Below are 12,504 nucleotides of genomic sequence, written 5' to 3' on the forward strand. Positions count from 1 at the left end.
CCTTTTTTCTTGCACATTTTTCTGAATATTATATCAGTTTCCCTCTTTATCACTTATGTCCCAGTTTTCCTGCCATTTTTTCCTAACATAGTTTTTGATGATTATTTTACATTCAACCTTTACTGAAGGATTTTCAAGATACAATTTTTTAGATTTTAGTGCCTGTTTAGCTAAAAGCTCAACCTCTTTGTTTTTAATCACATTAATCACAATTTGTATGACTCAAACATATAATGCATTTGATGCATTAAAATGCCATTGTGTTTCAATAGGTACATAGTAAATAATGTAGATAAACTATAAAGTAGGTAAATAATAAATAAGTTTGAAACCATAGGACTTCGAACTGACTGTGTTTCTGGTAACAGAAACAGAGGTTAAAGAAACTCTTTGTTTAACGGAGAACTTAGTTTCCCTGATTTCAGGTTTAGAAAACTTAGAGTTTTCAGTAAACCTGCTTCATTAATCGGACCCCAAAATAGAAAATCTACATGAGAGACAAAAACAAAAAAAGCCTGACTAACCCCTTGCTCACACTGGCTGTGTGCAGTTACCGAGCCGACGGAGACCGCAACTCCCGCACACCCCCTCTCACACCGCCCTTTTGACTACGGTGCGGTGCGGCTCTGCGGCGCCGGCAACAGGTCCGGAGATTTAACAGAAGTTCACTTGAGTTCACGTAACTTCACGCGATAACACGGCCCAAATAAAGGATTTTTGCGAGAGCTTGTTGCGGAGGGCTCCGGGATGCCGCAAGGATAGCTTTCTTGCGGAATTTTCTGCAGCGCCGGAGTGTCTCGGTAACCGCAGCCGGACAGCTCAGCAGCAGGTGAGAGAGGTTTACGTCTTTTTAATGACTTGGAATCACTGCGGCGCCGCACCCACCGCACCGCAACGGTAAGACCGGAGTCGGTGTGAGCCTGGGGTGAGACTGGCTGACATGACAAGAATGGAGATAGAAATGTAAACATTTCCTCTGATGGTGAGCTTCAGAGCCAGGATAAAGCTATTGCTACAGAGACATTAAGAACCAAAACACAACCAGCTCGAGCATCAGCCTTGGTATAGCAGCGAAAACACATTGGCAGTAAACCCTAAATGAAGCTTTGACTAGAAAAAGAACCAAACATATAGAATAATCCCAGCTTCCATCTTTAAAGGATTGGAAGAGGACAACGTTTACAAGGAATCTTTTCCAGGAGTTTCAGAAAGAAACCGACTGAATGTTAAAAAAAAGACAGACATGTAAAGACCAAAATATCTGTTCAACAGTGAGAGGGTTTCCCCGACAGGAGGAGACTCAACACAGAAACACTGAGGAATCAGGAAAGAGAAAGAATCCAGGATAAAGAGGTTCAGTGAATGTGGTGTTGAAGGTGAAGAGGTGGATCAGTGAGTCAGAGGAGACTCTATAGAAGGACAGAATGCCAGCAGGACAGTCCACATGCACTGCTACTCTGTTAGAGACAGAGGAGGAGGAGATTGATTGATGCTCCTTATTGTGCCGGACAGAGTAACCATGATCAGAGCAGTTTAGAGTCCAGGAATGATCATTCCATCCAAACCAACAGTCTCCACTGTCTCCTTTCCTCATGATTCTTCTGTAACTCACTGATATATAAACCGGTCCTCTCCACTCGACCTCCCAGTAACAGCGACCAATAAGACCATCACTACACAGCAGCTCAGGCCAGCCATAAAATCTGTCTGGATGATCAGGGTACGACTGAAGCTCCTTCACCTTTGTCACCTTCCTGTTATCTTCAGACAGCTTCAGATTTTTGTTCACTGTGTTTGTGTCGATAGTGAGCTGACAGGAATCTGATGGAGAGAAAAAACACAATCCGGCTGCAATTATTGATTATAAAATCTTTGATGATGACTCATTACTGAGTGATGGACAGTTTGAAGATGGTTGAAAGTGAGTTGCTTTGCTGTCAGGAATGCAATGAAAAACACACTTACACTTCCTCAGTGCTGGTTTCAACCATCGGACTCCATCAGGCTCCCTGAAAGGAGGGGGGTCAGAACATCAGTAACTTTCAGCAGGAAAACATGGGCATTGTAATAGATCAGATCAGATTCCACTCTGACATGCTGCTGGAAGTAGAAGAAGAGCTGGACCTGGGTCATTTGGACCTTGTGACCTGCTGCATATGTGGTCTGGTCCATTGTGGGAGAAAGCAAACAAACAGAGCAGAATAAGCTGACTAAGCACACAACACAATGCAGCCTGTAGTGTCTGATAGCTGCTAACAATGAACTATGCTGCATAAAGCTAGCTGATGACTGAGGAACATTGGCTCATGATTGTTAGCCAAGCTGCAGTCAGTCAGGCCTCTGGACCAAATTCTCTTCATACTTTGGACATTAAAGAGTCCAAATCAATCAAGCTGGCTTTCCCTGTCCCAGTACTGAAGGTTCTGCCACAGCAGACATTTAATGGTTCTGTTCTTCTTCACTCAGAATCCAACTGTCCAAAATTTGGAGCCGTCTATTTAATTAAAGTGTCTCTGAAGTCCTGTCCTGTAGTTGTCATGTTACAGCCCATTTTTAACTAATTATTTTCATTTTATCTTTTTTAATCAGGGAGGAGACGGACACCAGCCAGTCTGGTTCTTCATCTCCAGTTTTAAGAGCTCTCACATCATTAAGGTTTATTTAGTCCATCATCACTGTGACTGTAGCTGATTGATGAGGGGAGAGCCAATCAAACATGTTTGTCAGCATCTATCTGCTCTAGTTACCGTACTAGACAAGATGAGCTGCAGCAGCTGCATCTGTCACAGACCTTCATCAAAGAGTCGTGACCTGTCTGAGACTTAAAGTCCTCTGCTATGATAGGAGCAAAATCCAGGTCAATGTTCTTTATCTGCCTGAGTCCGAATATAAATAGCTGTGTTAGCTACGGATGAAAATGTTCTGACCAAGAAGGACGGTCAGAGCAAGTAAACTGATGGACAGATGCTCCAGATGTGCTGAATCAGAAGGGGAAAGTCCTCAAACCATCTGTTATTAGATATGACACTGTTGTTTTTGACAGCCATCTTAGATTTATTCTAAGCTTTTTTTTCTCCAGGGCAAAAACTAGTGTTCGTTTTAGTCACATTTTAGTCATCACTATATGTTGTAGTTTTAGTTGGTTTTAGTCGACTAAAACTTAAAAAATGTTTTAGTGTAGTTTTAGTCAGTTTTTTGTTGCACTTCAAAAAACAGTTAACCTTTACAATTTCGAATAACAACCAGATTCTTTACCATACTGACAGCTCTTGCATTGATACCACAATTGCTGGCGATAGAATGCTGTGCAGTTCATCAATGCTGTTGGGCAGAAAACTTTGATGTAAATAGAATTCAAAAAAATTTTCTTAATTAATGCTCTACTTTATAAAACGTGTCTCACAAAAGTTGTGAAAATAGCAGATCTAGGTCAACACATCATACTGGTTAATACAGCAGACAGGACAGCTAACACAATTTACAATAAAGGAATGGCAGGTGTACAAGTTTTCCATCCAAAACACCTTCTGACTTACTATGAATTATGCATTGCACACAGATCAATCAATCTTCATTACTCCAAAAAAGCATCTGGGTCTTTATCCAAAAACAAACAGTATGAAATTATATATTTTCTTTGGATATAATTTAGGGCTTCCTTTTGGTATAAATTAAAGGATGTTTACTATAAACTCTTGTGAGCTGGAAGAATTAAAATCTTGACAGACAAAGGTTTTTTTATGCTTGGCAGACACTGATAAGCCACACATAGTTCATTAACTAGCAAGGGCAGAAAGAGACATGCTGCTGAGAGCGAACCATCATTGTGGAGCATAAAGCGCAGACTCGAAGCCAGACCTGTGCAATGGCAGATGTCTGCACAAGCACAACTGGAAGGGCAGAGTTTGTCAGAGTTGAGAGCTTAGTACCGGACTATTCCAGCCTACTTTTACCCCCACAGCGGCTGCCATGGTCCATCTGTAGTCCTGCAGAATGTGCACCGCTGCATGCCAGGTGGTGGGCGTGACCAAACAGGACGCTACAGAACGGCTTTTACTGCTTAGCAGTTTACAGCACAATGATGCATTTTAAATGTCTGACCAACCAACAGCTACATTTTTTTGTTTAGTCTAATATACGTACATCAACTCCCACCCATAATGTTTTTGTCATCAAAGATACATGTTTAGCTCGTCAGTGTTCATTATCGTCATAAAAAAGGAGGGTCAACGAAATAATTACATCATTGTTGACGAAAACAATAGTGCACTCACTATACCGCCAGCTGATGTTCCTGTCTTTGTTGTTTCTTTCCACCCAGTGCAGTGGAAAAGAATTCGACTGGATCATGGTGAGGTCCAGAACCACTGAGGTTCTCCATGTCTCAGGCAAGCAGACAAACTTCAGATCGCTGATGTTCTGCTGGAGACAGATTATCCAGTTTGATATCCAGAAACTGGGGAACCCGCATGAGAACCCACTGGGAACTGGATGATGGTGTGTTAGTTCACTGGTTCTGAGTCCAGCAGGTTTTCCAATCTTTGCTCTGTCAATTTTTGTGTCCTCCTGATTTGTTCTTTAAAATGAGGTGTATATCTGGAGTCCATCTGGAGTCTACAATCTTTTCAGAAATTGGTGATTATATGTTCTGGAATGTCCAAAAGAGTGAATGATCTGGAGGTAGTTAGACCTAAAGTATTTGATTTGCAAAGTTAACTTAAAGTGACATTCCATTAAAGTACAGTTGGGTCAGAGGAAACAGGACAGTGTTTGATCTTGGCAACAGTGATTCTAAATAAGACAATGAAACAGATCAAGAACTAACTGCTGTCTGTTCCAGCTTAGAAACCACAAGAACCTGCCAGAACATCATTAGCTTAGGATTTAAACATTTGAATCTGGGAAACAGAGAACATTGTTCAGCATTAGAGCACTGTTTTTTAGGGTGAGGCATATAGAAGTAATAGTAAGGATTGGGATAAATGTCAGGGTTAGGCATAAAAGCAATAACTAAAATTAATGTAAGTGTTGTGCCATATGCCATGATCATACTTTTTAGACATTGGGAACCAGTGTCCATATTTCTTCTTGACATGAATATGTGGAATCAGCTGTGGAATCCCTGCAACAACCCCCGTTTCAGGCAAGGCCTCCACAGGCAAGTCACATGGAAGCCACCAGAGGTGTAAAAACCTACCCCCCTCTCTGTGAGGACAACAAAACCACAGAGCACACAGGATTCTCCCTCTCTTTTGCCTTTTTTGCCTATTCTGTTCCTGATCTCTTCTGCCCCTGCGCTCAAAGCTGGGGTCCGCCTCGGCTGGTTCTCCACAACAGTTGAGATGCGGGCCCCAGGGGAACCAGATCTCCAGAAACATCAAGGATAAATCAGAACCTTTCAGAACCAAACTGCTGCAAAACAGACATTTTGCAACACATAAATATAAATTCCCAGCTGGCTGGGAATAGAAAAGACCATAAAATTACAACATTTATTTGGCGTCCCTGATTGCTTGGCCCATTAAAACACAACATAAGTCAATGTAAATTCTTAATATGGATAGAAATACAAACGTGTAGATGGTGTGTGTGTGTTTGTGTGGATATAGGTTATAATGGGTTAAATCTGAAAAAAACAAAAACAAAAAAAATTTAAATTCATGTATAGACAAACTTCTTTATATAGTACTGGCAATATTTTATATCTATTTTACCCCCTGAGCAGCGCTAATCAAGGAGGAATATTCTTGGAAATAAAGCCACAATTTCCAAAGTAAGAATCTCTCTTGGAGTAATGAATATTGATTGATCTGTGTGTAAGACATAATTTGTAGTAGATCAAGAAGTATTTGCTTTGAGATGGAAATCTTATATGTCGACAACTATTTCTAACTATTGTAAATTTTGTTAGCTTCTATTTCTGGTATTTTAACCAGTGTGTTGAACTAGATTTTGCCATTTTCACAGCTTTTGTAAGGCATCATTTTATACAAAAGTTATTTTGAAATTAAAGATTTCCACCAAACAGCGATGACGAACTACATGGGAGCATGGTACCTCCAGCAATGGTAGTATCTAGGCTTAGAGATGTCAGTCTGGTAAGGAATCTGGTTGTTATTGGAAATTGTAAAGATTAAGTGTTTCATGAATTGCAACAGCAAACTGACTAAACTAAACTAAAACTATCACAAAGCATAATGACTAAAATGTGACTAAAACTAATAATGGTTTTAGTTCTAAAGATGAAAACTAAAACTAAATCTAAGATGGCTGTCAAAAACAACACTGCGTTAGAATCCAGAAGAAACAGTTTGATGAATCCTCACCTGAATATTACCAATGTCCAGTCTGGATCAGGCAGAAACTTCTCCCCTGAATCTTGGAGGTTGTTGTTCTGTAGGTCAACCTCTCTCAGAGAGCAGGACTTGCACCTCAGAACTGATGACAGAACTTCACAAGTTCTCTCTGAGAGGTCACAGGATCTAAGTCTGAGAGACAAAATGAAACAAGTTAAAGAAGAACATGTAAGATGAACAGTAAGAATGATCCTATGGGTCAGTATTTAAGATACAGTGTTCACTGATTGCCAACTAACTAGTCCCTGTCCTCCTGTTCACTGATTAGGGATGGGAATCGAAAACCGGTTCCTGTTCAGAACCGGTTTCGTATTTTCCGATTCCATGGCATCGTTTGGCAGCTCGCTGAACGATTCTTTTTTCGATTCCCGCAGCACCAGAGCCTAGAGCGCTAGCTCTGGGGAGCACGACTTACGTCACGTTTTTTATGTAAGTTACGTAAGTTACGCAAGTTACGCAAGTTGGAAGAACTATTCGAGGAGGAAGACAACGAGCTGCGGTCACTTTGTGAATCAAAGCCCCGTCTTTCCTTAGCCCAGAGGGTAGATCAGGTAATCCAGCTCTATAAAAGCTTGCCCTCCATCCCCTGCAGGGATAGCGCCACACTGTGGTGGTGGAACAAGCAAGATACGCTGCCCTTGCTATCTGGACTGGCTGAAAACTACCTCTGTGTGCAGGCTTCCTCCACCCCATCTGAGAGGGTGTTCTCCACGGCTGGAGACACCATAAGCCCTGAAAGATCCCGTATCCTTCCAGAAAAAGCAGATATGCTCATCTTTCTGCAAAAGAACTGTTAATTTTCCCTACTACTGTTTTATAATTAGTATTTTTTGTTATTTAAAATAGGTTATTATCCCATCATTTGTTATTAGACATTGTTGGTTATTAAGTTTGTTCTTGTATTCATTTTTCATTTAAACACAGATGTTACTCCAGTTTCACATTTCCTGTTGACATCTTGAACTTGTTGAGTTTGTAAGATTGTGCAATAGTTAAGTAAACAAAGTTGATGCTGATAATCAAACTGTTTGTTCTCCTTTTTTCCCCAAATTGGAATCGAAAAAAGAATCGATAAAGAATCGAATCGTTTCATAGAATCGAAAAGGGAATCGGAATCGTGAAAATCTTTTCAATTCCCAACCCTATCACTGATTGCCAACTAACTAGTCCCTGTCCTCCTTTTCACTGATCACTGACTAACTAGTCTCTGTCCTCCTTCATACTTATACTGCCTTTAGCTTTGCACATGATTTTGCTACACATTCCAACATTTCTACATCCTTCCTCCACGTATGATTACCATATATGCGGGGAGTGTTGTTAGTGGTTAAAGCAGTGCGCTTGTGCCCACTACTGTCAGGACTCCTGCCTTTGTGTTTGTGTTTCTGTGTTTGTCTCCCTTCATCCACCAGGAGGCGCCTGGTTCTGGTCCGCCTCCTCACACACCTGCTGATGGTTTCCTCGTTAAACGGAGTGTTTTTAAGCTGCTGACTGCCACTACCTCGACGCCAGAGTGTTTGCCAGTTTTGGGTACTCTAGCCAAGCTGAGTTTTTGCTGAGTCAAACTGAGTTTTTGTCAACCTGAGTTTAACTTTGTTTTTGTCTTTGCCTCTCGGCAGGAAGTCATCCTGCAAACTGGATTTCTCTGACCTTCACTCCCTGGAAGGAACAACTGAGCTTCAAACTGAGCTGGGGTTCAAACATGAGGTTTGGATCCACTCTCCCCAAGAGATTGTTTGAGATTCTCACTGAGAAAGGGATTATTCTCCACTACGACCCGTTCAAGTACCGCAACAAAAAATGTTGGCATCTCCTGGTGGTTTCCAGAGATAACCAGTTCCAAGGGTTGTGTCTGATGAGTGACTTGATGAAGCTTCTTTCCATCGATAGCAGAAACTCTAAGAGGTTTAGTTAAAGGAAGAGTTTCAATCTTTAACTGCTGGACCAGTTCTGAATCAATAAGGTTTCTTTCACAGCCAGAGTCGATGAATGCTGACAAGGTGAGATTCTGGTTAGCAAAGAACAGAGTAGCGGGCAACAACAAATGAGGAGTTTTTTCAGATCTTAGGTGGCCCGTCAGACTCCTCACATCCTCTGACGGGCCCTGGCTTTTGATTTAGCCGAGCAAGAGGCAATAAAATGGCCAGTCTCACCACAATACAGACACAGTTTAGCTTTGAATCTTCGTTGCCTCTCTTCAGGGGATAGCCTGGTGTGTCCAATTTGCATGGGTTCGGCCTCCGCTCCTTCTGAAGAAGAAAAATGAGAGATTTGGACAGGCGCTGGGAGAGTCTGATTCTTAAACCTTGGCTTGGTACTGGATTCTGGGGAACCAGAAAAAACAGAAGTATTATTAAATGCAGGAGATGAAACAGAAAAATTCAGGTTTCTTTGCCTTGAGTGATCTCTAGTCCGAAGTCTGTTATCCAACCTGATGGTCAAACGGATTAAATCCTCCAAACTAGCAGGTTCGTCTAATGTGGCGAGTTCATCTTTAATGTTGTCATTCAGGGCCTTAAAGTAAGCACTCTTAAGTGCACATTCGTTCCAACCTGAGGCTGCGGCTTTAACCCGGAAGTCAATGGAAAACACAGCTACTGTCGAATTTCCCTGTTTTAAATTTAGCAGGGCTCGGGAATCAATAGTTTTATCAGAGTCATGGTTGAAAACTTGAGAAAACTCAGATATGAATTCTGAAAAAGTACATGAAAAGCTGGACTCAGAAGAGAACCTTGCCTCCGCCCATTCAAGGGCTCGTCCAGTAAGCTGAGAGAGAATGAAGGAAATCTTTTTTCTATCATTTGGAAAACTGCCAGGTGAGTGCTCAAAAAGCAAACGACACTGAAACAAAAATCCTTTACACTCCTTTTGATTACCTGAAAATCTTTCAGGAGGACTCGGACGGAACTCAGGAAATGACGTCACGGACGGTGACCTTAGTGGCGGAAGTGGTTCCGGAACAGGACGGACTGCAGGCGTAGCATTAGCATTTCCCATGTAGCCAGCAAAGTTCTGCAAGACTTGGTTCTGATATTCAAGTTTATTGTGTAACTCACGGAGGGTGTGCGCATGACCAAGGATTTGAGCGTCCTGCTCCTCAAGCCTCCTCCGGAGGTGATCTGCTGGGCTTTGTGTTTGGCCGCAGTGTTCTGTCATGGTTGGTTTAGGAAATAAACCCACATGCAGAATACCACTGGAGACTGGGTAAAAGTTCAACAGAGTTTATTTAAAGGTTTCACAATAATGACACGAACTGGATTCAGGTACTGGTCCGGGCAGGATTCTCTGGCATCTGCAGAGACGGACAGTTTGATTAGCCAGGTTAACAGATGAATTGCTGAGTTTAGATGTTTTTGAGAATACCTTGAAGAGGTCCAGGCTTTCTTATTTGAGAGAGGGAACCGGTTGGGTCCAGAGACTGTTGGTTCAGCAGAGTGCTCAGCAGCAGCAGCGTCTAGCTTCTGACTTCTTAGTGACTGACCTTGGTTTGAGTGTTTAGCTCTTTCTCTGAGAGCAGCAGGTGGATTCCAGAGTGAGATCTTCAGGTTTGGCTCTCTAGGGCAGGCAGGCAGGTAACAGGCTAAGCTCATCCAGAGCTTCACACGAGAGACTGGTTTCCTAGGAGCGAGAACACAGGGGCAGGTTAGAATTGGGTTTCTCTTTGAAGCAAAGGTTCTAGTAGAAAACAGAGGCTCAGGTTCGCTAACCAAACTTGGTCAACACTGCGGCATTGAAGGAAGGTCTGGCAGCTGCTTATAAAGGCCGGTCTCCTGATGGGCTGATGAACGTCAGCTGTGCTGGAGGGCTCCAGCCCAGGAGATCCACAGCGCACTCTGCTGGAGAAGGTGGAGAATCTCCAGATCCCAACATGTTTCCCACCAAAACAGCAGAAAGGACCCGGTTCTGGACCGCTCGCTGCGATCGAGTTACTGAGGAACCACCTTCCCTTTCCAGGCACAGCCTGCTATGCAGAACCGCCAGCACTAGTGTTAATTTTGTCAGCTTTTTAAAATTTAGTATTAGTCACAATGACGAAAATCTATTTTAGTCTTAGCCTCATTTTAGTCATTGTAGTCTTGGCCACCACCAGCATCGGCGGCATGATCAATAATTATCATGCCGGTTGTTTTGTTGTCCTTCCCGTTGTAAACGAAATGGCTCCATACACTATTGTTTTTCGCCCAGTTCCTCCAACAAACTGCACACTGGTATCCAAGCCCGACACCATGTCTGCGAAGTTGAGCTAGCTACGGTTAAATACTACCAGTGATTCTAGGCGTATAAGCCCTCTGCTACTACTGCAAGGCACTGTGGGACATACCCCATGTAGGGACAAATAGGGAAACAACGCGTAATCATCTATGAAGTTCAAGAAACACTTAAATTAACAATTAAAAATTACAAATCAATTATAAACAAATACAGTTCTTAATGTCCATTCGTCCATGGCTTGTAAATTTCGTCTGGTCTAAGTCTCGTTAAAGAAAATAATTTTTTATTCTTGTCATGTTTTTCTTTTATGGAAACAATTTTTGTGCATCTTTAACTCGTGATCTTCACGGGTAAAAGGGGTGTTGACGAAATATTTTCGTGATCGTCCTGGTTGATGAAATTAACACTGGCCAGCACAGCACACAGGGCTCCAACACTGACCGCCAGCCTTCACGCCCTGCTGCAGCAGCATGTTGCCAACCGAACCGAAAGCAGCCACCACATAACCAATTCAAATCACATGATCCCCTCTTCAAACAAAGGTTAGACTCTGGTTTAAACTAATTACAACACAGCAGCATCTGGAAAATGTTATTAAAGATAATGCACTTCCACCGGCTCTGCATAACATCAAAGAACATTTAGCAGTGGTGATTAAACCAGTAAGCATTAATAAAAACATTAAGACTCTGATTGGTCCGTAGATATCCTTGTTAAAGGATAATAATTCCATCACAAAGGTGAAAAAATATTGACACGCTATATAAAACGTTTACTTCCTGAATAAACTGACCCACTGACGTCAGTGGGTCATGTGACCAAATGAGAATCTTTGGGTTGCCAGCTTTAAACTTAGACAGATTTATCTTGTCATTTTGTATACACAAGTGTAAACAGAAAGAAACTTTGTTAAGAACAGCTCTTCAGACAATTTCATTTTTTTAAAGCGCAGCCTTGAAAACAGTGAACTGTTACCTTATTGTATTACTTTATGCTATAAACAACAAAATTATGGAAATTTTTTCAAGTGTGATGTATTTAATTTTGTACATACTATCAAATTACAAACTATAAGTTTGTGTTTTCTATTTGAACTTTAAATGTTAAAAAGTATCGATATCTGCGATATTGACCCTGTACTTACTTGGTATCGTATTGAATAAAAATTCCCGGTCGCCCACCTCTAGTCCATACTAATGACTGTAACCAAACAAACCGACACAAAGCTACTGACTGTAGAATTCACGTTTATCTGAATAAACACTTATTAGACATAAATGCATCTAATTGAATATTATTTATTTTCATCACCAGTTATCATAGTAGAAAAACTTTCTCAAGCAGTTTGTGATTCATTTTGGTAACAGGAGATGAGCCCCTGGTCTTAAGTGCCACCTGGCGTAAGGAGCCTGTTCAAAGACTTTATTTTACTTATTATTTAGGCAGCACACACATCCTTATCTTATTTTATTCTTACCCATTTCTTATGTTATTTATATCCTTATCTTATTTTATTCTTATATATTATTTGTTCTTACAATCTTATTTTTTCCTCTGCTGTAAACGGTTGCTCTGCTGGAAAAGAATTTCCTTCAAGGTATCAAAAAATTAATTCTGATTCTTTGATTTGGCAGAACTCAATGTAGCCATTTTAATCTAGAATAATTCCAAGATTACGGTGAGATTAATCTAGATTAAAAAAAATCTATGTCCGCCACTAATATTTATAATCAGAAAGTCCAACTGTAGATTTTTCTGAATTGCTAATATTAGGGACCACCTGGTTGTCATAAACCTTCCTGAGGGCCTCGTAGCGGATGAATCCCGGGAAGATGACGCCCTAGAAGGTGTTGCTCTTATCGCTCGCCACCAGATCCACACACACATCATCTCGCCTTCGCCAACGGTCATGTCTCTGAACACCTAAACAGGCAGA

General features: G+C 41.4%; 1 protein-coding gene across 1 annotated transcript; it reads right to left on the minus strand.

Annotated features, from left to right (window-relative positions):
* Window positions 1-943: 943 nt before the first annotated feature.
* On the minus strand, window positions 944-11,040 carry LOC119781316 (stonustoxin subunit alpha-like). Its single transcript, XM_038281743.1, has 5 exons — window positions 11,010-11,040; window positions 8,788-8,920; window positions 6,327-6,488; window positions 1,966-2,009; window positions 944-1,821 (listed from the first exon to the last, which is right to left on the minus strand). Exons 1-5 carry the CDS (start codon window positions 11,038-11,040, stop codon window positions 1,301-1,303), a joined length of 891 nt encoding a protein of 296 aa, XP_038137671.1. The 3' UTR covers window positions 944-1,300.
* Between the last annotated feature and the right edge of the window lie 1,464 nt (window positions 11,041-12,504).

This window comes from Cyprinodon tularosa, unplaced genomic scaffold (genome assembly GCF_016077235.1).
Source record: "Cyprinodon tularosa strain WSP-4 unplaced genomic scaffold, ASM1607723v1 ctg1745, whole genome shotgun sequence".
NCBI lineage: Eukaryota > Metazoa > Chordata > Actinopteri > Cyprinodontiformes > Cyprinodontidae > Cyprinodon > Cyprinodon tularosa.